This window comes from Oryzias latipes, chromosome 17 (genome assembly GCF_053564925.1).
Source record: "Oryzias latipes strain Hd-rR chromosome 17, Olatipes_Hd-rR_3.1".
Classification (NCBI taxonomy): domain Eukaryota; kingdom Metazoa; phylum Chordata; class Actinopteri; order Beloniformes; family Adrianichthyidae; genus Oryzias; species Oryzias latipes.
The window spans coordinates 16,977,730-17,002,870 of NC_136253.1; the positions used below are offsets into that span (position 1 = coordinate 16,977,730).

The following is a 25,141-nucleotide window of genomic DNA, read 5'->3' on the forward strand; positions in this document are numbered from 1 at the left end:
CGTGGCGCAGAAGGAGCTCACGTTTTTCACCGGCAGGCCCGAGTACTCCGGCGAGTAGACGCTCAAGCGAGGCCCGTGAAAAGTGTCCGCCGGGCCTCTCTCGGACTCCCTCTCGTGCAGAGGGTCCAGAGATCCCCGCGGCGGGTCGTCTCCCCTGAGCCTGAAGGCTCTCGCCACCAGCCCTCCGTAGTACAAGGGCGCAGTGCAGCGAAAGAGCTGTCCCCCGATGGCGCATTTGTTGAACGAGAGCTCGTTCAGAGGATCCACTCCCGCCGTCGCCTCGAGTATCAGGGAGCGAACCGGGTCGTCGCCGAAGTCCAGGGAAAACACCAGTCTAGCGCTCCGATCCATCTCCTCGTCCCCGTCGGCCTGTGCGGTCCCGAACGCGTTGGTCTTTTCGACCGTTTCGTTGTCATAGGCGTCCATCATCGCTTCGCCCAGCTGGTCCCAGAAGCCCCGGTGCGCCTCGGGCGCGTACAGAGCCAGCATGTCGTAGACCGCTTCGAGAGAAAGGGTGACGGAGCTCACCTTTTTGGGCCGAGCGTGTCCACGCCTGCCCTGCTGCGTGTTCTGAGAGGGGGCGCATTTGTACGAGCAGAGCCTGCGGCTCCTGGGACCCGTCCCGCCACGTTCGGGAAACGTGCAGTTCGAGCAAAGCTGGAGCATTTCGTGAGCGGCGTCGTTGCCGCCTCTAAATTCGGGGCCCGAAAAACTCAAAGAATCGACGCCCGAAATGCACATCTGACCGTCCTTGACGGCGGTCTTCAGGCCCTTTTCCCGCACCTGACAAAGAAGGCGGCCCAGCGCCTTGCACGCGAAGCGTCCCTGCGCGTCCAGCACGCGGGGGCAAATGTCCGGCAGGCAGGCGGCCGCGCAGAGCTTGAACGCCGCGTTGGTCTCCAGGCAGATCTGTCCGAAAGACAGCCTGTCCAGGGCCCTCAGTCTGTTCCTGTTCAGCTGCGTCCAGAAGCCGCGGAGGTCCGGGAAGCTCCCCTCGTCTGGCACCTCCGTCCACGGAGGGACCCACACGTCGAACACAAAGTGGCAGGCCAGTTTCATGGCCTCGGCGAAGACCAGCTGGTTTATGCAGAAGGACACCCGTCTGCTCAAGGCTCCCGCGCACACGACGTGACTGGCGTACATGGCCTCGACGCAGGCGTCTCTGGCCGCGTCGAACCTCCTGTCGAACTGCATGATCTCGGACTCGGCGATCATGGTGGCCGACTGCACCAGGTTCTGCCTGTACAGGCAGACGGCAGCCACCTTGTCCATGGATCGCTTCTCCACTGTGTCCTGCAGCTGTTTCGAGCTGCGCGTCCGAGTCACGTGCGCCGAGAACTCGGATTCCATGATCACGCAGCGGTCGGCCCAGGCGTCGCTCACGAACCCCAGGGTGTTGGTGTTCCACACGAACCCGCAGTTGTGCACCGCGTGATACCTCACGGTGTCCACCTTTCCGCTGCACGCGTCCTTGCCCACCACGTCGCTCTCCAAGACGCTGGTGTCCAGCAGGTTCTTGAACGTGTTGGGTATCACGCTGGACTCCTTGTCCAGGGCCTTTAGGTTTTTCTCGTGGGTGATGTGAGCGTCGTCTATCATCACCACGCAAGCTTTCCTCTGTTGCTTGTACTTGAAAGCTTGCGGGGTGAAGGACGTGAGCGTCTCTATGCAGCCCTTCACCTGCCTGAACTGGCAGTTCAGCACGTTGTTGGCGTAGCTCTTGCCCTCCCCGGGCCCGGTGACGTTGAACAGCATGATCCGTTCGATCGTGTACCTGGGCGCGGTGTTGGTCACCACGTAGTTGAAGGTGGTGGAGGCCTGAAATAGCCTGCCCACCTGGAGGCTGTCAGAGAACATGTAGCGCACCAGCGCGTGGTCGTAGACCTTCACCGGGTTCAGCGAGCGCGGGTCCTCGGCGTAGTCGTCGTAGTAGTCCTCAGCCGGGAACTCCAGGCACAGCTCCTCGTGTATGTCGGGGAGAGCGCGGCCGAGAGACAGGCGCGAGTTGAGCATCCCTTCTCCCATCAGGTCCCGGAGCCCCGCGTACAGCGCGTCGGCGTGCGAGGAACGGCGCTTCGCGAGGATGTCGAAGACCATGTTGGCTATGCTCTCGAAGTGCCTGTGTCCTCCGTATTTCGTCTTCATGTCCTTGCTCAGGCGTTCGAGTTTTCCCAGGTGAGGGTACAGGTGCGCAAAGTAATGGTTGTAGTCGCACCTGCTCACGGAGAAGGGGTGCTGCTCGCACACGTTGTAGAAGCACGCGTACGCAGTCTGACAGTCTTCCCGGCACCTCCTCCCTCGACGATCCTGGTCGACGGCCGGGCCGGGCCGGGGGCAGGGGCAGTGGCAGCGGCCGCCCGTCAACAGCCGAGCGAGGTGCCGGGTCCTGCGGTTGGCCCTGATCTCTCGCAGCGCTCTCGAGATGCGAGGCTTCGTCACCGGCATGTGCCTGTGGAGCATGGAGTTCAGGAAGGCGTCGGGTTTGTCCCTGTCTATAAGCCTTTCGATCGAGTACCTAAACACCAGGAGCCTACCCACGCAGACTTGGGGCGCTGTCCCGCCCGCGAGGGCTCGCGTGAAGGCTCTCACCTCCTCCAAGAATCTTGCGTCGTTTGGGATGCTCGAGCTGTACCTCTGCACCACTTTGTGCCTTCTCCAGTTGTCCTCTGCGAGCCTCGAGACCAGGCGCTCGAAGAGTTCCTTGCCTTGGTCCCGACTCTCGGTGTCCGTGATCCTCCCTATCGCCTCGGCCAGGGACTTCAGCGTCAGACCGGTGATCGCCTCGGGCAGCGCGGTCGTCTGCTTTCCGCCCTGGCAGGCGGGCACGTACATCGAGCCCTGCAGTTCCTTGACCTTTTTCCGATCTATCTTGTCGGGGTTCAGCGTATCGCTGCGAATGTCTAACCACTCGAACGCAGGGTTCAGTTCTCCCTTGGGGTCTCTCATGACGATCATAGCGTTGTTCAGCGACACAGCTTTCTGCCTGACGAGCTGAAGTCTCATGAAGGCGTTGTAGGCCTCCTCTCCAAGCTCGTAGTCGATGGCGGTCCAGTCGTGTGGCTCCTCGTCGCCGTCATCGCCCTCGTCAGGCTCGCTGTCCACACTGGTGTCGGAATGCTCGTCTCCGCTCGCCCCGGGACTGCGGAACACGCTCGCGTCCGCCTCCACGAAACGCAGTAGACCACCGCCGTAAACGCACTCGGCCGGGTCGCCGTCCTCGCGACCGCGACGTTTACCCGACTCGCGTCCAGCGGCCACAAAGCTAGAAATTCCGGGAGAGTCGCCCCCGTTCGTGTCCAACACGAAACAGAAAAGCCTTCCGTGCGCAAAGTCCTCCCTGACGGGGGCCGACATGCTCGAAAAGTCCGGGTCCTCCAAGGTCAACTGGAGGACTTGTCCTTTGCAGCAATAGGTGAGGTAGAGGAGCAGCTGCACCAAAGACCTTTCGCAGGGCGGCAGAGCCCGAAAAGCCAGCTCGACCGTCTCGTCGTCGTGCAGCATTTCGGTGTCCAACGCGAGGAACAGAGCTCTCCTGTCGGTGGGGAGTTCCACCATTCGCACCACGGCGGTGTTAGATTCCCTGTGGGGCAACGCCGCTCGCTCCTTCTGCGGGGCCTTTTTGTCAGACTCCATGCTCGTGGTGTGCGCGAACCTGCTGCCAACACTACATCTGGATCTGCGTGTGGCTCACTCACTCACGAGCTCATCGGTAGGCTGGCCAAGTGAGCAGTCTGACTTCAACTGAGGCGGTGGGAAACGCTCCGAGTCTGGAGGCAGGGCATCCCCGGCAGATTTTGCTGTGGGTTGGACACTTTCAGAGGCGGCCTCTGGCTCACTCACTCACGAGCTCATCGGTAGGCTGGCCTAGTGAGCAGTCTGACTTCAACTGAGGCGTTGGGAAACGCTCCGAGTCTGGAGGCAGGGCATCCCCGGCAGATTTTGCTGTGGGTTGGACACTTTCAGAGGCGGCCTCTGGCTCACTCACTCACGAGCTCATCGGTAGGCTGGCCAAGTGAGCAGTCTGACTTCAACTGAGGCGGTGGGAAACGCTCAGAGTCTGGAGGCAGGGCATCCCCGGCAGATTTTGCTGTGGGTTGGACACTTTCAGAGGCGGCTCTGGCTCACTCACTCACGAGCTCATCGGTAGGCTGGCCAAGTGAACAGTCTGACTTCAACTGAGGCGGTGGGAAACGCTCAGAGTCTGGAGGCAGGGCATCCCCGTCAGTTTTTTGCTGTGGGTTGGACACTTTCAGAGGCGCCCACAGCCGGCCTCTTTTCGATCAGATTTTGCTGTGGGTTGGACACTTTCAGAGGCGGCCTCTGGCTCACTCACTCACGAGCTCATCGGTAGGCTGGCCAAGTGAGCAGTCTGACTTCAACTGAGGCGGTGGGAAACGCTCAGAGTCTGGAGGCAGGGCATCCCCGTCAGTTTTTTGTGGGTTGGACACTTTCAGAGGCTGCCTCTTTTCGATCGGATCGTTTTGCTGGCGGTCGGGGCTGGTCTTTGCTACGTCGGAGATTTTAGATCGTGGCCGGACCCTTTCAGCGGCGGTCGGAGTCCTTCTGTGTAGCAAGGGGAACCTGTGTTGAGAAGAAGAAAGAAAAGAGGTGAATAAGAAAGAAGAAGAAGAAAATAGAAGAGAAAAGGAATTTAAAAATAAATAAAATAAAATAAAAATAAACCAAACACCTTGTGTCCAGTCTAAGTTCACTGTACCCCCCATTTTTTTTTTCTGAGGAGAACGATGGATAGGCCCATTCCTTTCGTGAATTTGTTCCCCGACATCTTTCCGAAACGTAGAGCAGTATCGCCCTCGGAAAGAGGTTTGATCGGGCTCATGGTCAAGTCTGTGATGTTTCACAGGTTGGAGGAGGCACTCTTGTGCAGGGGCTTGGTGCTGCAGGCTCACAACGGCACCACGGTGTACACCACAGTGTGTTTCAAAGTGGTGGGCATAATGCCCGTGGTGGGCTATGACTTGGAATTGGACTCTGACCAGGGCGACGCCTGTGAGAGCTGGGAGCGGGTGAGTCGAGAGTGGCGCAGACACTTTGCTGCGGAACCGGCTCACGTGAGAGTGGTGCACGACGACGTGAAAAGGGAAGTGAAGGCCGCTGCGTTCCCGCTGGGGAGCATAGCGCTGGCCAAAAAATATATGGAGACCGTAAAAGGAGCTCTCACGTTTGGGGATTTCCACCCAGAGAGCGGCTACTACGTTGCACGGGACGGCAACACGCCGGCCCTGTGCTGCGATGTCATGTACGGACGAGTGTATTTCTTGCCCGAGGAAAAGTGTGGCGGGACCCTGGTCCCAAGTGAGCTCGTGTACGACCACGAGAGGTCCGAAGAGGAGGCCAAGCTGTTTGACACCGTGCACGCGCCGCACGTCTACAGGGCCGCCTGTCTTGACATCGAGACCGTGGTGGACGAGGCCTTCCGCGATCGCTCCCTGAGGTGCGAGTTTTTCGCCCACAGGTTCCCCTACTGCACGGAGCGCACGGTTTCCGATTTGACGGCGTACAGGAGCAAACTGGTCAAGATCCTGAGCGACTTGAAGAAAGGCCCGCTCAGAGGGGCTTGTCGGGTGTCCATACCGGCCCTGGCCAGTGACATGCCGGGACAGGAGCACGAGATCACATGCGTGTCCTTGGTGCTGATGAACTCGCACCTCCCAAAGCCCGAGCCGGGGAGTCACAGGAAACAACTGATAGTGGTCTACAACAAACTGAAGGTAAAGGGCCAGGGACGCCCGAAACCCGATGGCGCGCTCGTGGAGGCCGTGGGACTGGAGTCTGCGTCCAGGATCCTTTTCTACCCCTGCGCCGGAGAGCTCGCGCTCCTAGAGCAGACCCTGCGGCTGCTCGATCGCCACGGCGTGGAGCTCCTGTATGTGTACAATGCGGAATTCGACCTGAGAGTCATCGACCAGCGCGTGCATTTCTACGCGGACTCCAACTACGCAGAGCGATCGGACGAGGATACCCGCAGAAGGTGCGCTGAAATCCTCCGGTCCTGGCACGGGCTCTTTGTCACCAGGCACCTCTCGGAAGACCTGCCTCCCGTTTTCCGTTTCGAGTCGGTGCGCCACTTGGAAATCTACAAGGAGATGCTGACCGCCGTGGGCTCGAGCCTGACCGGAGGCAAGCTCACCGAGCGCGAGGTCGAAGCGGCGTGTCGACATGTGGACAAGTTCAACAAGGACAAGGGCAAGCTGGGGCACTTTAAGATGATCGGCTGCGGCATGACAGTCGTGGACCTGTACAGGATGGCGGGCACCAGGGAGATCAGATTCGCCTGCACGAGCATGAAGCTGAACGACGTGGCGCCCTTCGTGATTTCCAGAGACCGAGAGCTGCGCGGACTGCCTCCCAAAGACCCACGTAAGCTGCGGAAGCTGACCGACGTGCCCTACTCGATGATGGACGGCATGATCCACCGCGGCGGGACCGAACTGTTCGCCGTGCTGCTGTACAACTTGGTGGACTCGCAGCTGTGTTCGAGGATGGCCAAGGCGCTCAAGCCCGCGTCCGCGCTGTTCCACAGGTGCAGGATCACGCTCAACATAGACGTGGTGGTGCACGGGCGGGGAGACAACTTTGGCGGTTTCGTTCAGAGCATCCACTCGGTCCAGATGCCCCAGCTCAAGTACGTGCTCGACACTCTGAGGGTCAGGGCGGGACCCTCGGGCAGAGAGCTGAGCAGCCGCGAGCCCTGGGACGCCTCACCGCCGGGGCTCGACGGAGCGGGCGAGGACACGTGGAAGGGAGGGTCCGTGTGCGAACCCCTCTCGGGCCTCCACTACTCTGGGCCCGGCATGGGCTTGGAGCTGGCCTTCGATTTCGCCAGCATGTACCCGTCCATCATGTGCGCGCTCAACATTTCTCCAGAGACCACCGTGCCCTGGCCCCCGCGCTCCTTCCCCCACGATCTCTCCGGATGGGTCGTGTACAAGTGGGAGGCCGAAGGCTTCGAGTACGCGACGCTGATCCTCCGGTACGACGCGGACCGAGCCGTCTTCGAGCGGGCGCCGGCCGTCTTCTCCTCCTCCGTGGAGCATTACCTCAACAGGCGGGACGAGTTCAAGGCCAAGCTTAAGGACCCGGCCCTCTGCGACGCAGAGCGAGCGTACTACAAGGTGCAGGAGGCAGAGTGCAAAGTCATGGCCAATTCGTTTTACGGGACCGCTCCCCCACCCTGCGGGTCCCTCATATCGGGACACGGCAGGAGACAGATATCGGTGGTGAACGACTGCGTGTCGACTTTTTACAAAAACCGCTGCCCGGTCATGTACGGGGACACGGACAGCGTGATGGTGTCCGCGGGGTACGGGCCGGACGACCTGCCCGAGAGCGACGTGTCGGACGAACAGCCGGGCGACGGGGAGTCCCCGGAGCTCGAGACCGAGCGGCTTCGGAACTTCGCGGCGGCCTCCCTGGCGGCCTTGGGGGCGAAATTCGAACGCGCTGCCTCCGAGGTACCGGGTTTCCTCCGATACGTGCACCTGGCGCTGGTGGAGGACACTCTGAAGAGGATGTACACCATAGAGAGGGGCAACGAGCCGGTGGCGGTGATCAGAGACCCCGAGGGCGCGTTCACGGAGGAGGGCTACCCCGTGTACGTGGCGCAAACTCCGGACTCCCGGAGCCTCCTGGACGTGACGAGGCCCTTCGTGAAGGACCGGCGGGTGAAGCTGGAATACGAGTACAGCAGCTCGGTGTACTGCCACGTGGCGAAGAAGAGCTACGTGTCTCTCACTCACAACCTTGATGGGAGGGGCCGCATGTCCTCCTCGACGGTCAAGATCAGAGGACTCTCCGCTGTAAAAAGCCTGCGCTCGCCCTGCGATTCCGCCGTCGCGGACACTTTCGTGGCCTGCGTCATGAGGGGAGACTGCGTCAAGCTGGAGCCCCACGGACTCTCCTGCTTCTCCACCCTACCGTGGCATCGGCTATCGGAGGGGGACCTCGTGCTGTACCCGGAGAGCGAGCTCACCGTGGACGGCCGCGGGCGGTGGGAGCAGCTGGATCGAGCGCAAGCCCTCCTCGTAGGCCACAGGGTGCTGCGCGTAACGGAGCTGGAACTGGACGGCGGATTTTCGGCCGTCTCCGTCGCGTTGGCGAGGCCGGGTTCCGGCGTCGTCACGGCGAGAGCCCTGTACAAGGACGGAGCGTACTGCATGAACCACCTGTTCTCGAGCAGACACGGAGTGCTCAGGGACCTGCTCGCGTGCCGAGCCTCCGAGTTCATCGCGTCCAAGATGGGAGCGGGCTTCTTTCCCTGGAGCGCCCTCGTCAAATCGGCGAAAAACAAGCACTTCAGCCAACAGACTCTGGAACGTTTCAAAGCGAGCAAGTCCGGCGTGAAGACGACGTACATGGAGATCGTCCGCACGTGGCTGCAGAGGATAACCGGGCTCTCTGTAAAACCCGTGGAGTGCGAGGAGTTCTACAAGTGCAGCCCCATCGAAGCCACCTTCTACAGGTACCCGCTCAACCTGCAGGCCACCTCGGGGTGCACGACCGCGATGTTCGGAGGGTCCCTCGCCTGCCTCTCGGACAAACACGCCCGAGGCGGCGACGGCGAAGCCGGCGCCCGGAGCGCCTCGGCGGGCCGTTTGGTCCCTCACCCCTGTCAGCCTCAGAGCCAGTGCTTCGCCGACGCCAGGGTCTTGACGGCGCACAAGGCAGACCGCGAGCTCGTCGGCCGATCCGGGAAGCTGGTGGCCCACTGCATCGTGGACTACTGCCTTCCGCGACGCATGTACGGGAGCGGCGCGGACGAGCTCGAGATCCTGGCAGACTGCAGGAGGCACCTGATCCTGTCATTCTCCGCCGTCCGAGAGCGCCTGAGCAGAGCTACGGCCGCGTTCAACGCGCTGATGAACGTCTGTCCGGAACACATGGAGCCGGCGTGCGGCCTCCGCGAGCTCGAGCGCCTGAGGGCTCTCCGTCGGGCTGCGCCTCGCCTCACGGGGGACAAACTGGAAGCCTGTCGCAGGGTCCTGGAGGACGATCTCGCGCTGGTGCCCCGCGAGGTGTACGCCGGCCTGATCGGAGAGCTCGGCCGCTCGCTGGCCTTGCTGACTCGCGAAGGCGTCGTGCGCGTGGGAACCTCGGACGAAGGCGAGGGGCTCTCGGGCGAGCGCATAGCCCTCCGCCTGCCGACGTGCCTGTTGGTCGACGCGGGCCTCGCCGGCTCGGAGGGATCGCTGTCCATCTCGAAGAGCGAAGCCTCGGAGAGGGCCCTGGTGGACCTCGCGGGGCTTCTCTACCAGACATTGCTCGCGCTGCACGTGAGATCGCCCGACGCGTTTTCCTCTGTCGTCGCCAGGGAGCCCGATTCGACGCTGCGCATCATGCCGTACACGACAGAAGACCCCGATGCCCTGAGAGCCTGGATAGAGGACTTCAAGAGCAAAAAGTGGCTCGTGCGTCCAGCGCCGCCAACGGGACAGAAAAGGACGGCCCGCGACAGGGCCTCTCTCGGAGGGACTGCGGGAGTCACGTATCACTGCGCCGGTTGCAAAGACTTTTTCAGAGACCTGTGCGCAAACAAGGTGTCGGGCCGGACGCTCCTGCGCAGTGTGTACGGAGACAATGGTAAGAGGAAGCTGGGGCGTTGCGTCAACGAAGCCTGGTGGCTCCGTTGAGAAAGGGGACGGCGCCCGAGCGGCAAACGGGTCGCGGTCCGGGGACGTGAACTGGGCAGACTAACTGAACCGAGGTGCGGAGGACCCCGAGCGAGCGAGCGACCAGGAGCGGACGAGATGGCCTTCAGTCAGAAGACCTACGTCTTTTGTCACGACGTGGCTAAGGACAGCGTGTCGAAACAGCCCCTCCTGTTCGCCGTCGACCTGCGGGATCTCATCTCGCCTTTCGAAGGATGCAGCCCCATGTTTGTGATCGAACAGATGAGCTTGCGGGCGTACAAGAGAGACACCTTCGAAAGGATACCGGCAAAGTTTGCGGTGCTCAACTACGCCAAGAGCAGGGTGGTCACCAACGACCCCTCGAGACTCTCGTCCGCGTGGGAAGTGGAGTTGAACGGAAAGGATGTCCGGATCAGGGCGGCGGGGACAGACACTGATCCTTTTTGTCGCACGCCGTCCACGCACGACGACGACAACAGACAGGCTCTCTTGAACGTTCTGGCCTTCATGATGTCGGGCGGGGTGCGAGCCTCGGATGGGGCGAGGCGCTCCCTCGACGCCATGAAAGGTTGTTTGTCCTCGGAACACTTCACCTACGCCTGCGAGCTGTGCAAAGGACAATGTGAGGCGACGGTCATCGTGACCCAGCCCGGCTACCCGTCCCTGTCGTTGCCCTTGTGCGTCGATGGCTACGTGTGCGTGCCCGAGCGGTCGGGCTCGATGAGTCCGAAGTCTCAAACGTACAGGAGTGTGATTTCGCTCCTCAGGACTGCGTACGAAGACAACACGAGCCTCGTGGACCGAGCGATCCAGGCCGCGTTTGCGAACTCGGGGGTCGGGCGTTATTTGAAACGGGGCAACAGAGAAGTGGAACTGTTTCCCAACCCGCTGATAAACTTTGTCGTTTCCCTGTATGACACGTTGAGCGACCAGGCCGGCAATTTCGTGGCGGTCGACAAACACGAGCCCGGTCTGAAGGTGCTGGTCGAGAGCCCCGCGGAGAAGGTGGGACACGTGACGGGATCCCTCACTCTCACACTGCTGTACGGTCAGAGCGTGCTGGACGTGTACAGCAACGTGAAGGCACGGCACCGAGGCACCGACTGCCCACAGGACCTGCTGGACATGCACACGGCCGTGACTCGGCTCGGCTGCGACGCCTTGCTCAGACGATTCCCCTTGGACTTCTGCTCTAAGAAACGCCACCTCACCACAGTGGATTTGTGCAATTTTGACAACGACTAAGTGTGTCCCGTGGTTTATTTGAGGGTTATGCTTTATTGTGTGTTACCGGTTGCACTGTGCTCTAAACGCCAAGGTGACAATAAAAATCAAAGACAGAAAGAATATGTTTGGTCTCACGCACTCATTTATTTTGTGCACACAACCACATGGACAGAGAAAAGAAAACGAGAAAAAAAAAATAACGCAGCCTCTCGCGCTGGGCAGAGCTGACCCACGGAGGCATTTAAAGGTGAAGGTGACAGCACAATTGTCTAATATCATGTGCAGACATTCACTTGGAAAGAAAAATCAGCCTTTTTAGCCGGCTGAGCCCGTACACCAGGGCCTCCATGTCCATGTGATAAGCGAGGCACTTTTTGTCCCTCGGTCCGCACACCACGGTAAACCCACGGATGCCGAACACGACCTTGCACTTGTTGATGAGCAGTCCGTAGCCCCCGTTTCGTTTGCTCAAGTACATGATTTCGAACAAGTACCCGGGACCCCTTTCTTCCTTCACGTCCGTCAGCGCGATCATGGCGCTCGGCCTCCTCTGTCGCTGCAGAGCCGTGAGGGGATACGTCAGCTTTGGCATTTGGGCCAAGTTGGTGTACGTACCCCACCAAACCTTGCCCATGGGGCCTCGTATCAGCCTGTGCAGCCGCTCTGGTATCCTCGCGTCGGCGAAAAAGCTCCGTTGCGAGGACGTCACGTTGGAGGGCTTGCGAGCCACCGTTCGCTCGCATCCCAGTAGCAGCACGATGTCCCTCGGGTCATCGTAGTAGCCCTTGAGCTCCTTGCACACGTAAAGTCCCCTTTCCATCGCGATCTCCGTCGTCAGCACTGCGTCCGAACTGCCCTGCTTCGTCACGGAGCACAGCGCTCCGATCTTCGGCTCCAGGGGCTCCGAGACCACGACGGCGCATCGCCCCTTCTCGCTCCTCAAGAACGTAGCTATGTCATCTCGAGACACGGAGCCCCACCAGCGATCGTCCAGCCAGTTCAGGAAACCCTTCCAAGAACGCATGACGCTCAACCAGTTCTGGACGAGCGTGTCAGAGTCAGAGTAGAGCTCTTCCATGTTCACTTCAACTGCTCTCCTCGAGAACATGGTGCTAGGTACGAGCAGCTGGGAGCCATCCTCCCCGTTGATGATACACTCTTCTTCTTTATCCATTTCTACATCTTCATATTCTTCCTCTTCTTTTTCTTTCCTCCCTTCCCCTACTTTCTCTTCGTCCGCCTCTCCGGGTTTCTGAGACGTGGCGAACTTTGAATCCCGGAGCCCTCTCGCGATGCAGCGGAGCGGCTCTGAGACTGCCTGACGGCACTCGCCGACAAAGGTGTGGCGGCAGAACCCGTAGCAACCCGAGCCGCTCGGGTCCTTCACGCACACGATGGGTTCGTAGTGGCCCAACTGGTTCTGCACGTATATCCCGGGCAGCTCGTTCGACCGAGGCCTGCCGTCCGGACTGTAGACTACCCACCCTCCGTGGTTGTGCGTGTACACGTTCACGTCCCAGCCGTTGGCCAGCGCTGCGATTTCCACCTCGGTGGCCCAGACACCCCGATCCTTCGGCCTCCTTTCGAGAATGTACTGCTCCACGCTCGAGTACTGCGAGCGCAGCAAATCTCTGTATTTTTCTTTATTCGAACTCATTTCCCTGACGCACCAGCTTCTGATCTTGTAGTGGTAGTCGTCCCTGCCGCAGACCAAGTAGCTGACGGCCCTGAAGAAACAGTTGCCGTCTCCCATCACCGGCACCGTCGCGCAGGGCCGTCCCAGAGGCACGGGTGAAAAATTCGGCCCGCGGCACAGAGCTCTCGGCTTCTCAGGAGCTGCCACAACGTACGCAGCCAGGTCGAGCAGCGTCGCTCCCCTCACCGGATCGAAGGTCATTTTGTTCCCCGGGGCAGATTCGATGTACATGACATCCGAGTCCGAGTCGCTCCCAGCGCTCCCTCCAGATACCGGGGTGATGTCCATTCTAACGAAGAGAGTGTTTCGGTCTGGAAACTCGAGAGAAGCAAACGAAACAAAAAACAAAACAAAACAAAAAGAATACTACTTAGAAACTTTCCAAGCGACAGAGATACAAGGTACAACAGAGACAGTGCAACAGGTTTGCTCTCATCTGCAGAGCCTGTCAAGTGCCTGCCCCTGAAAGGGTGTGGGTGGGGGAAGAGGTTTCTTAGGAAAGGTGTGCCTGTTAAATATTTAAGCGGAGGGGCTGGCTTCTCTCCTCCTATCGTCTTGCAAACAGCCAGGAATTCAGAGACATGCAGTGTTAGGAATAATTAGAAACAGAATAGTTAGAAACTCAATCTTTACTTTTATTACATTCACTTTTACCTTTTACTACACAAATGGTTTAAACTTGATTCAGTATTATCATCTCAAAATTATATTACATCCTAAGACAGCACAGCAGAGATATTGTTGTCACAGTTTCTCCTCATCCTCCCTTTTTCACTTTTTTGTGTGTCCTGGTGTTTGTGCTCTGGCAAATGTCTATGAGAACATCAGAGAGATCTGGCACTTGAAGCTTTATGACCTTCGAGTGTCTAGCCTGCAACAGCATGTGGGTGGGTTTTTCACACCATAGACCCTCGGACCATCTTCTGAATAAGTAAATGCTAGGTATATAAACCGAACCTTTTTATGAGTGTCTTTGTTCAGACTTTGAGATCATGTTCCTCTGTCTGTAACCCTGCGTACAAATCTGTGCTGTTTTGTGCGGGGTAAATCTTCACTGTAGCTATGTATTGTCTCTGAGTCTTATTCATTCATTTCTGTGTGCAGGAAACTGAAGGGAACGAACCAACCGAACGTTTTTATTAAAACAGTCCTTTCTAGAAAATCCAATTTTCTCACAGGCAGCATGGACGTCGACTCGGATGAGGAAGTCAACGCAGGACGGCGGTTTGTCCCAAGACGCCGGACCATCGGGACCAATACTGGGACCTCGCCCGAAGGGCCGCAGGCCAGCGTGGAGGATTCCGAGTCAGATTCTGACAACGATCGGGCCATGATGGCTTACTTGAAAAAACGGATCAAAGAGTCTCGTCAGTCCGGGAGCGACAGCAGCGAGCTGGAGTCTGGCGGAGAAAGCGTGGAGTCCTACGACGACAAAGAAATTTTCCCGGCCCACCTTTGGGGTTTCGGGAACCATGAAATCGACTGCGAATGCTGCAACTGCGTCTTCTGGCGCGCAAAGTACCGTCGCAATTACTACCAGAGTAAGCACGGCAGGATCTATTACGATCGCACCACGCAGACGGGAGCAACGGAATCCACGAGCGCGCCAGCTCAACCCGAGAAATCTGAGCCGGCATGCGTGGATCGCGGCACGAGGCCCATAACCTCAAGATTCACCAGCAAGAAGATGCGACTCGCCCAAGCCAAGTCACATTTCAGGCGCACGGGAGACATATACGTCGACAGCACGTCTGACGAGGATGAGCCCAGAAAACCCTAGTTTTACAGTCACGGGCTGTGCACTCGTTTTACCAAACGATGTGAACCTGGTTTTGTTTGAATTGAATTCTACGTTCCTGTGTTCCATTACAAAATAAAGACTCCTTGACTGGGGTGTTGCTCCTTGACTGATTTTTTTTTTTTTTTTTTTTCTGTCTCGACCCTATCTTTAACTCGATTGAATACTGAGGAGCAAGTTACACACACACACACACAGATGCACAAAAGACAAGCACACAAAAACACACGCAACATAAAGGTGTGCACTGTTGGACAAGCATGGAGGCTTTTAGTCAGAGAGGTAAAGTATGTCCCTAGACCTTGAGAAAGCTCATGTGCCCCTTCCACCGTATTTTCTGTGTGCAGAAGAGATCTGCTCAAACAGACGTTGCATCCTACCTGCCATAACGGCCAGGCAGCGCGGAAAGTGTAAGAAGTAGAGACGAACCGAGGAGAGTGCACAGAAATGTTATTTTATTTCATTTTTTTCCATACATAACAGACAGCAGAGGGCAATAAATCTACAAATCCGTAGAGACGAACCGAGGAGAGTGCACAGAAATGTTATTTTATTTCATTTTTTTTCCATACATAACAGACAGCAGAGGGCAATAAATCTACAAATCCGGTCGCCACTTCAACATTCCTGCCCGCTGTTGACTGTCGAGTCACGATCGCTGTCTTCGCGGTAGCCCCTGCCGCCTTGTTTCACCTCCCTTCCCTGACCGTGCCTTGTCGAGGAGAACTCCTTCGCACTCGAGCGACATCCGTTGCGAACAGGCACTCTCCCTCGCTCTGTTCTGTCAAACCTCGATTCGTCCGCTTCACGCCATCCGCTTTCCACAGCTTCGCTCGGGTCAACCCTTTCGGCGTGACGACCGGGCCCTCTCGTCTGCGCCCGGAGCTTGCCCGCTCGAGAAGGCTGCGCAAAGTCAGATTCCTCCGGAGGAGCTGACGGGGCGGGCGACTGGAACGGAGGCAACCAAGCGTGGGGGATGTCTCTCAGGGGTTCGACCGCTCCGGCGCCAGCACCCCACGCTCGAAACCTGTTGTAAATGAAGCCCCCTCGTTCGGACGATGCGAAGCTCACGCTGTAGCGAAACAGCAGGTACACGTAGTACCTGGACAACTTGCGATGGTCCACGGCGATGCATTTCGGGACCTTAGCGCCGGCGTGCCCGGCGCTCTCGCACTCCATCCGATGGAGCGAGATCAGGTCGTCCTGACACACGTGCAGCGCGTCAGACCTCGTCCACATGTCCCTCAGAAGCTCGAGGCTCTTTTGAAGCGTGGGTCTGTGCTTGCTGACCACTTCGTTCTGCAGCAGGCCAGTGGCGGGCGCCCCTGCCACTATCAGGCACTCGAAAAGGGCTACCGAGGCGTGGGGAGAAAACGCGATTTTCTGTCTCATTTCTGAGTTCATTTTATAAACTGACCGAGAGCCCCCTTCGGGCGCGCAAAGCATGGAGGACAGCGGACGGTGCACTCGGAGGCTTCTCGGACTGCTGGGAGAGCACCGCTTGTATCATGTTAAGACTCTTTGTTGCAGCGACGCTCCTGGAGCGCTGGAGTGGCTGGGAGCTAAAAGCGTCGATCTGTGCGAACCTCGCCGGGGAGGAGAAAACCTCGTCGCCTGGCTCACGAGACTGTGCGGGCTGTGCGGCGTGGACACGGACAAGGTAGAGATATGCAGCGTGGACGCGAAACCTCGCGTCCGAGAGACCACGGAGCGTTTGGTGGTGTGCGTAGAGAGGACCTGGTTCCTGGGTCGCGACGGGTCTCTGGTCCTGTTTTCGACTGTAGGGCGAAACGCCCCATCTCAGAAAAACGACGGGGTGAGGTCCTTGTGCGCGGCCGCAAACGCGATCTTGAGGCTTCGAGTATGTCGCTCGCCGCGTTGCCCGGGGCTGCGAGTGCTCAATAAGACCCAAGGAGCAGGGGAGCGCTCCCGTGCTGAGGAGCCTGAGACCAGAGAGGTACGACACCGTGCCTCCAACGACGCCGATTGTGACAGCTGACAGTTTCGGACGGCGTAGCGAGCCAGAGGCGCCCACCCGCTCGTCCGAAAAATGGACGTTACGCGCCGTCCCGGAGACGGCGTCCGCCACGGCGGTCGACCTCGAGTCCCTGCTGCGCGACGGGAAGTCCGTGCTGGGCCGCGGCGGGTTCGGCGTCACGGTGCGCATCGAGGAGGGGCTGGTTGCCAAGGTCAACCTCTTCCCCGAGATGCTGAACTGGAGCCTGCCCGTGGTGGAGGACGAGTTCAAGCGCTATGCGCACGTCGCGACCCAGATGGAGGAGGTCCTGATCGGAGCCTCCATCAAGCACCCGAACGTGCTGCGGACATTCGGGGGCTTGTGGTGCGAGGCCCCCGGGTACCCTTTGGGTGGCAGGGTCGTATCCCTGATGGAGGAGGCGGCGTGCTCCCTGCACGAGTTTTCGGCGCACATGGGGACCGAGACGAGGTACGTGCCCCTGGTCGAACTGGACGTTCTGCGCGCCCTGGACCACCTGCGGTCGAGAGCCATCCAGCACAGGGACATCACGCACAGAAACGTCCTGGTGTGTCGCGCCGAAAGCAGGAGGCCCCTGCCACTGGTGTTCAAGATCAGCGACTTTGGCACCGCGTGCAACTTCTCCACTCCCGATCAGCCCAGGGGCACCCGTGCGAACAGAGCTCCCGAGGTGCTGTGGTGCCTGGAGTCCGACACTCAGGCGGACGTGTTCAGCTGGTACTGCATGATCTGGGAGCTGTACAGCGGCGCGCCCCTGATCGGCCACAGGGCGTCCGGTCAGCGGGAAGGTTTTTGCAGCAGGACCTACGCGCGGAATTTGTCCGAGCTGCTAGGCACGTACGAGCCTACCTCGGAAGCCGCCTTCGATTCGTATTACATGAAGAGCTTGGACGCCATGGAGCTGCGGCGGCAATTCCGCTCGAGGCCGCGGACTAGAGACGTCGCGAAGAAGCTGGAAGCCGCGGCCGCGAGGGCGTCCGGTCGAGCGGGCCCAGATCCGGAGTTCGTCGCCATCGGGGCGGCGTGCGTCACGTTGTTCCCCCAGGAAAGGTGGTCGGCGTCTGAGCTGCTCGAACTCCCGAGGTATCGGGACCTGGGCGCGGATGCCGTCTCGGTTCCGGCGAGGGAGATCCCGACGAACATCGGCGCCGGCTGCTACAGAGCCTGTGACGCGGTGGCTTGCGAGGACTGCGAACCCCCCGCCTTCCGGGTGCCAGACACCTCTTCTCTCGCTGCCACATTCCGATCCGAGAGTAAGATCTTCTACGGGGTCGACGTGATAAGACTGGCTCCGGGTTACATACAGCCTTACGTGTGGTACTCGAGAAAGGCCAGCGCTTCATCCCAGGTCGCCAAGGAAGACTCGGGCCGTGTCGGGCGGTCTCCGGAGAGACTCACCTTCGCGCGGATGCGGATCGGGTCTCCAGAGCCAGACCCGTGCTCCGCTTCGGCCAGCTCGCCCGCGGGAGGTCCCCGGGTCATCGTGAAAGGCAAAAGCGGATGCTGCGAGGGAGAGGTCGACACAAAGATGGCCATCCTCACCCAGGCATCTCCGGAGGACGCCGAGAGGTTCAGAGAGCACGTCGTCGAGCTCTCGATTGCTGTCACGGAGCAGCGACCGGACTTGTTCGCGGGCCCGATCCGAGGCCTGTGCAGGAGCTCGGAGAGCTGCGACGGCGTTGTGGTGTTCCAGTACGCTCCCATGTTCGCTGACTGCAAGAAAGCATCCGAGTGGACTCTCGAGAACGCGCCTTTCTCCGCTGACGCCTTCGCCGCTCAGGTGCTCCTGACACTTCACCAGGCCTTGGAGGCAGAGAAGCTCCCCACGCGCGCGTTAAATCTGGACGACTTGCTGATCTGCCGAGGCTGCGCGCTGATCGACCCGGTGGCTTACCTCGCCAAGCACTTTGGTCGCGGTGGTCCTTTTTTCGGGGTGGGAAACGAGGGCCTGCTCACGTTCTGTATCGAGGTTTTGGGCAGATGCGGCTTTCGCGAGGCGGATTCCATAAGCCTCCTCTCCTCAAGGGACCCCGTCGGGATCCTCGGCGGGGCCCTGGGGATCCTGAGTGAGAGAGCGGGCCGGGGGAGAGCCGTCGTACCCAGCAGGCTCACCCTGGACAGCGCCTACTTCGCGTTCGAGGAGTACACGGCCGAGAGGTCCACTTGGCGGGCCGAGCCGAGCCTCACGGGGACGAAATACGAGTCGGGCCGCGGGCTCGGCCTGCTGGTGTTCGGCAACCCTCCGCCGCGAAGGGGAAAACAGATGTTGCCGGGGCCTCCATCTGATTCCAAGTCGCTTTCTTCCCTGATACGAAACCTGACGCTGAGACTGAAGGTCAGAGTGTTCGAGAGCCACAAGGTCGAAGTGGTCGCGTTCAACTGCACGAGAGCCCCGCTGACCGTGGACCTCAGCAGGGCCGGGCTGCGTGACGTCGCGGGGGTCGACCTACTGAGCCCCGACAGAGTGCAGCTGTCCCGAGACGGCAGGTGCTACACTCACGACGCAGACCCTCGGGTCGCCTTGGGTCTATTGAAATGGGCCCCCGTCGTAATGATCTCCAAACACGCAGCACGGAGCCCCGTGCCCGAACTCACCAAAGTGTATTACAGGATCGTCATCGCGCTCGTACGCCTGTGCGGTAACGGCGCCTCCGAGAGCTCGCTGGTCGACCTCTTTGCCAGACTTTCGCCCCTCATCGTCTCTACTCACCTGCGGTGCTAGTGAGGAGCCCTTCGATCAGAGGCCCAGCGTACATGCTCATGTATGTGTGTCGATGAATGTCCCAGAGACACGGCTACGCTACACTGAGATATGCTTCGGCTGGCTTTGTTTCTGTACTTTTACTTGACTTTTTCACGTTTGTTTGATTGTTTTCAGGTGTCCTTCGAGGGACCTACACATTGTTTGTTTTTTTGTTGTATCGTCGAGTGAAAATAAAATGTATTGTGTTCAGGTGTCTGGTTCTCCTTTATTTTCAGAGGTGAGATAAACTGTGCACTCGCTCCACCGGGGGTACGGGGTACGGTAGTGTAACCGTCCGTTGGCTCCAGTGGTACTAGGGCCCGCCAGTTCTTATTAAAATCTCGCGTTCCCTTTCGGACTGCTGACAGATACTTTCGTGTATCCCGTCAGAAAAAAAAAAAAACCATGAGAGGTCTCCCATTCGGACCGTGGCTACTTCTGACTCTCACATGGACCTTGAGCGCAGCGGGTGAGTCCTCTGTAGGCTTGCTGATACTGTTCCTAGCACGAGTACGATCGATGAGCCTGTGTTTTGAGAGGCAGGCCGTGACTATTCGATGAGTCTGTGTAGTCAGGTTACAAAGTCGCAGAAGGACTCGGGAGGGTTGCCGGCTAAATTTTTTTTTATGCTTTCTTTTTTTTGTGTCGCTGTCACGTTGTTACAGACACCAACATCACCTGTCTCATCATGGAAACCTGCATCTTACCCTGCAGTTTTCAGAGAGGAGACGGTCCGATAGTGCACTGGATTAAGGATAACGAGGGCAACCCCTTTCTTTCATATTACAAAGCGAACCCTCAGTTCAGGAATGTCAAGGGCAGAGGTTCCTTGTTCTCGGATCAGGTCTCTAAAGGTAATGCCTCACTACGGTTGTCCTGGGTGCAGCTTCACGATCAGGGAAGATACACCTGCTACGTTACAACCCGTAAGAATGAGCGATACACTTATGTCAACGTCAACGTGCAAGGTAGGAGCGGTGAGTGACTTAGGTGACCGTTTAGCGAAAATGCGGCTCTAAATTCTAGTTTGTCTCGCAGCGGCTCCTGTCCTCGACAGTTCGGAGGGGATCAGCCGGGAACGCGAACCGGTTCGGTCGACGGAGCCCACTACGGCCAGCAGGACTTTGAACGCCGCGACCACCCCCCGGTGGTCCACGCAGCCGTTTCACAACAAGGGCGGCTACCACGGTCCAACAACAGAGAACGTCGGCGCGGACCGTGACCGCACAGCGGCGACTCGCGAACGAGACGATGGGGCGACGAAAGAGGCTGAAGGTGAGAGGGGCCGACGGTCACTGTCGAGAGGGAACGCTTGGCCCGCCAAGCAAACAGGTTGCGCTGAGCTCAGGATTCGTTTCTCGCAGCGGCTCAGGTCCTCGAAGTCCGCATGGAGGAGGTGGACGACACTGTCGTCTGCTGCTCGAAAGGGATCTACCCGAAACCCGAGCTAACCTGGTCCACCGAGCCTCCGTCCGGTCGGGCTCTGAACGCCACGACCGCCGTCTGGCGGACCTCGCTGCTGCTGTACGACATCCGCAGCTCCCTGTTACTGTCGCACGAGGACGCTGTCATGGTTTACAGCTGCGTCGTAACCTCTGGCAAGCACAGCAAGAAAGCAACTTTGATGGTGGAAGGTGTGCGAAGCAAGTGGTTCATTTGTTTAGTTTCTTTTTTTTTTTTTGCACCTACTGTTGGACTTCAGATTATGCACGAACGGCAGAGGCGTCACTATCCTCAATCTGTTCTCGCTTTCACGGCTTATTTCTTTTCGTTTTCCTCAGGCAGACTCCAAAAGCTTCTGACGATCTATGTCCTGATCCCCGTCGGTGTCGCGGCTCTCGCAATTTGCCTGGCTCTCGGGATATGGAGCATGCTAGGGAGAACCAGGAGATGCGCTCCTGCCTGACCGTGGGACTCTCGGCGACGGACCTTTCCAATCTGCCTGCTCATGCATTGTTCCAACCTCACAGGCTTACTTTTGCTACGTGAACCCTTGTGTGTGTTCGTTTGATTGCCGTAACAATAAAGACCCTAGAGTCCACCTCTGAAAGATTTCTCTGTTTTGTTTTCGTTATTATCCTTTTCAGTGCTGAAAAAGTGTGGTTAGGACAAAAACTATATAAAGGACAAGAAAATGCTATGAGGCACTTTGCACAATGTGGCTACGCCTAGCAGGGCCCCAGAGATTCTGCTTGAGGTCACTCGGGTCCTCCGAGCGCGAACCTGACGCGCCAATCGCTTCAGACGGTGCAGACAAGGAAAAGAGACACAGGGCAAACGTCTGACATGATTTTATTTTGTATCTCATCACACGTGATCACACTGAGATGCTGCATCGGGCATTACAGCCGTCGAAGCGGAGCACAGGTCAGAGTCTGTGCTCTCGTCAACCGAGGGAGTGTGGAAGCGTAAGCACAAGCTTTCGGTCTTCGTCCGCTTCGCCCCGTCGTCAGCACGCCCACGATGCGAGTAGACGCTCACAAGCCCGACGTCTCGGTTTCCACTCGATGAGGAGGCCTCCCCCGAGCGAGGCACTTCAACGTGGTCGGCCAGCTCTTCCAAATAGGTCATCATGCGAGAGCTCTGTGCGCCGTGCGAGCAGAGAGTCTTCGAGGGCCCTGGTCGCCGGGACTCCATAGGCCCTGCCTGAAGGGAGATAGAAGACAGAGGAGTGCAACGGAAAGGTTAAAGGGGTTGAGTCTTCTTCGTCTGCCTCCAACGGTGTGAGCTTGTCGCCCCTCTGCCATTTATAAAAGACACCGGGTAACCCGACTTTGCGACCTGCCTTCGGGGAATTCTGCGTGACGTGTCGGAACGGTCTTCGGGTGTGATCGAGTGGTGCAAAGTGGAATAGTGTTTGCCTCAATCAACGAACGTCTGCTGCTGCTTCACCGGGCTCTGCGAGCGTCCCTTCGGACGAAAGTGAAGCAGACGGCGAACGACAACGGTCGAAAGGTCCTTCTGCGTCTCCCGCAGCAGACTCCGCGACCCCAACCCTACTCGATCGGGCCTCGGCCATCTGAGCAGCTAAACCATGACAGGGCTCCCATTCTTACCGTGGCTACTTCTGACTGTCGCGCGGACCCAGAGCGTGGCGGGTGAGTGCTCTGTAAGCTTGCTGACATTGTTCCGAGTACGAGCGCGATCGTCATAACCCAAAGAGTCAGCGCAACGCGGCTGGAGCAAAGCGAAAACAGGGGATGGCGAATTCCACACTACGGGTTGAGATGCAGTATCGTGACGTTGACTAAAAGTTCTTTTTTTTTTGTTCACCGCTCACACAAAAAGTCAACGAGGAGGTGGTGTACTACGACATCTATTACGACCCAGACTACGCCTTCAATTACAGTTATGAGGGGATCAATCCGGAACCCGATCTGACCCGGCCAACGGAGCGTCCTCCATCCAGCTGGACATTGGACGACACCCAGGCCACTCACGAAAGAGACAATGATGCGACGAGGGATGCTGAAGGTGAGAGGGGCCGGCGGTCCCTTTCGAGGGGGCCGCTTGGGCCTCGAAGAAAACAGGTTGAGCTGAGCTCTGTCTTCGTTTCAAAGCAGCTCCGGTCACCGAAGTCCACCTGGAGCAGGTGGGCGACACCGCCGTGTGCAGTTCGGTGGGGATCTACCCGGAACCCGAGCTGACCTGGTCCACCGAGCCTCCGTCGGGCAGGACTCTGAGCGCCACGACCGCCGTCTGGCGGACCTCGCAGCTGCTCTACGACATCCGCAGCTCCTTGTTACTGTCGCCCGAGGACGCAGGCTTGGTTTACGTCTGCACCGTAGTCTCTGGCAAAGGCAGCAAGAAAGCGACCGTGAAAGTTAAGCGAGGCGAGTGGTGTTTTTTTTTTAAAAAAAAAACAACAATATTTTAATTTGGTTTTTGGACCCATTTGTTGACTGTTTCTATCCCCCGCTCTCTTTCAGTCTTCTCAGGAGGACTGTTTGTCATGATATCCATCGGTGTCGCGGCTCTGACTGTTTGCACGGCTCTCTGGATCTGGAGAACGCGAGGTGGAAACAGGAGACAAGCTCCAGCCTGGGCGTAGTCTTATTCGCGATGTGTCTTTCTGCCAGTGCGCCATAGGGCGATGCAAACCCATGACTGTGTTCATTTGATCATTGTGACAATAAAGACCCTCGTGTAGACTCTGAATGATGTCTGTATTTTGTTTGCTTCATTTTTTTTTAATTTTCATTTTCTGTGCTAAGAAGAGTTAGATCAGAAAAGGTTATGTTTAGAAAAAATAAATGTAAAAGCGGAGAGGTATACTCTGGTAGCCCTCCAGGCGCTTTCCGCGTTGCTGCAACGCAGTGTGACGTTCTACGCTTATCGGAGCTGCAGAGTTTTACCGTGAGACCGCACAAGAAAAAAAAAAAGAAAGAACACTCAAAGCAAAGCGTCTTACTTTGATTTTTATTTCATCACACATAATTACACAGATCCCACGGATGTAGAAGCGGTGCACCAGACAGTCTGCGGTCGCATCGAACTAATGTCCCAAACGAGAGCCCTAGTTTTGTCCACCGTGACTCCAATGCGTTCTGTCCGAAGGTTGGCTGAAGACAGGAGTGCAACGGAGAGGTCGAAGAGGTCGAGTCGGGTTCGTCTTCTTCGTCCGCCCCCACCGCTCGAGCTAGCCACTCCTCGACCTTTTCTACATCCACACCGTGTACGCGGCGCTTCCCTCTCCATCGCTTTCGTCTTGCGAGAGCCGCCGCTGAGACGCCTTGCGCTCGTCCTTGCCATCGGTGCAGAGGCGACCGGGTCCCTCTCCGAACCCTCCTGCGAGCAAATCTGCTCCAGGCTCTCTGTTCTCTGCGGGTTCTGGGTCTTCTGTGAGCTGCGGGTGCTCGGCGTGAGACCCCGCGCGCTCCGCGCTCCTCTTTCTCTGCGGGTCGCTCGCTTCCGAGCTGCCCGGCGAACAGCTCAGTTTAACCGGCGTGATCGGCTTTGGTTTTGCCGGCAACGTCACAATTCGACCGTCGGTCTCTCGCCTTTCGCCGCGAGACCTCACGGTTTGGCACCGCCTGCCCAGGTCCGTCGACTTCAGAGAGCTCCTGGCCTCGCGCTCCCTGCGCGAACTGAGGCCTGCGGTCGATTTGTCCGAAAGGTCGGCCCCTTCGGATTCCCAACCGCTGCCTTCAGACGCGGACCCTCGACTCTCCGAACTGGAGGAGCGCGAACGAGCGATCCGAGCGCCGGACCTTTTCGAACCTCGACCGTCGACCTCTCTGCCTTTCTCGCCAGAGAAACGCAGCGGTTTCCCGGAGGCTGATTTTTGCAGCCCTCCCTCTGGGCGTCTTACGTCTTTGCGGCCGCTGGAGTAAGTCTTGGAGTGGTCTTCGGTGTCTTTGCGTTGTCGCTGCGTGAGCGCGGTTTCGAGCCCCAGCCTCTTTTCCCGCTCGACCGAGGGTCTCGACTTCGACCCTCTGCCTTTCGGCCTCGTGGAGACTCGCATCGCCCATGGGCCTTCCGTCTCCGAGCTGTCCGAGCTGAGTGCGCGCTTGTAGCCCCGCCGGTCGCTTTTGCACGAGGGCGAGGACGGCTGCGACCCGCAATACGGACGGCCGACCCCGTCCTCGTTCCTCCTGGCCTTGGAGCCCGCTTCCTCGCCAGCTCTTTGTCTGTACGCGCTACTGGGCGAGGGCGAGGAAGGTCGCGACACGCAGTACGGACGGTCAACTCCGTCCTCGCGTCTCTTGGCCCTGGCGACGTTGTCCTCTCCCGCCTCGATGTCTTCTTCGCTGGACGACGATGCGTCGTCTATGAAACTGTCGCTGCGATCGTAGTCGTCTGAGCTTTTGTCGCAATCCGAAGAGCTCTCCGTGTCCCTGTCGCTCAAATACTCCGGCTCTTCCTCGCTTTCGGAGCTGAGAAGTTCCAGGCCGTTGTCTTCCTCGGCTTCGCTCAGTAAAAAACTGTTTCTCTGGCGGCGCCCGACCTTTCTCCTCTTGGTCGCCGGAGACCGCGAGGCTCGGACGCTCTCGGCCCAGGGGGACAACCGACGTCGAGCTCTGCCGACGGT

General features: G+C 58.5%; 2 protein-coding genes across 3 annotated transcripts in view; both read left to right on the plus strand.

Annotated features, from left to right (window-relative positions):
- The window catches only part of LOC105356170 (uncharacterized), a 185,780-nt gene that overhangs the window by 43,090 nt on the left and 117,549 nt on the right, over positions 1 to 25,141 (plus strand). The window lies entirely within an intron of this gene.
- On the plus strand, positions 22,145 to 23,268 carry LOC144986770 (uncharacterized). The gene is made up of 4 exons (XM_078934806.1): positions 22,145 to 22,219; positions 22,365 to 22,584; positions 22,674 to 22,943; positions 23,040 to 23,268. The coding sequence occupies exons 1-4, from the start codon at positions 22,145 to 22,147 to the stop codon at positions 23,159 to 23,161; spliced, it is 687 nt and encodes a 228-aa protein (XP_078790932.1). The 3' UTR covers positions 23,162 to 23,268.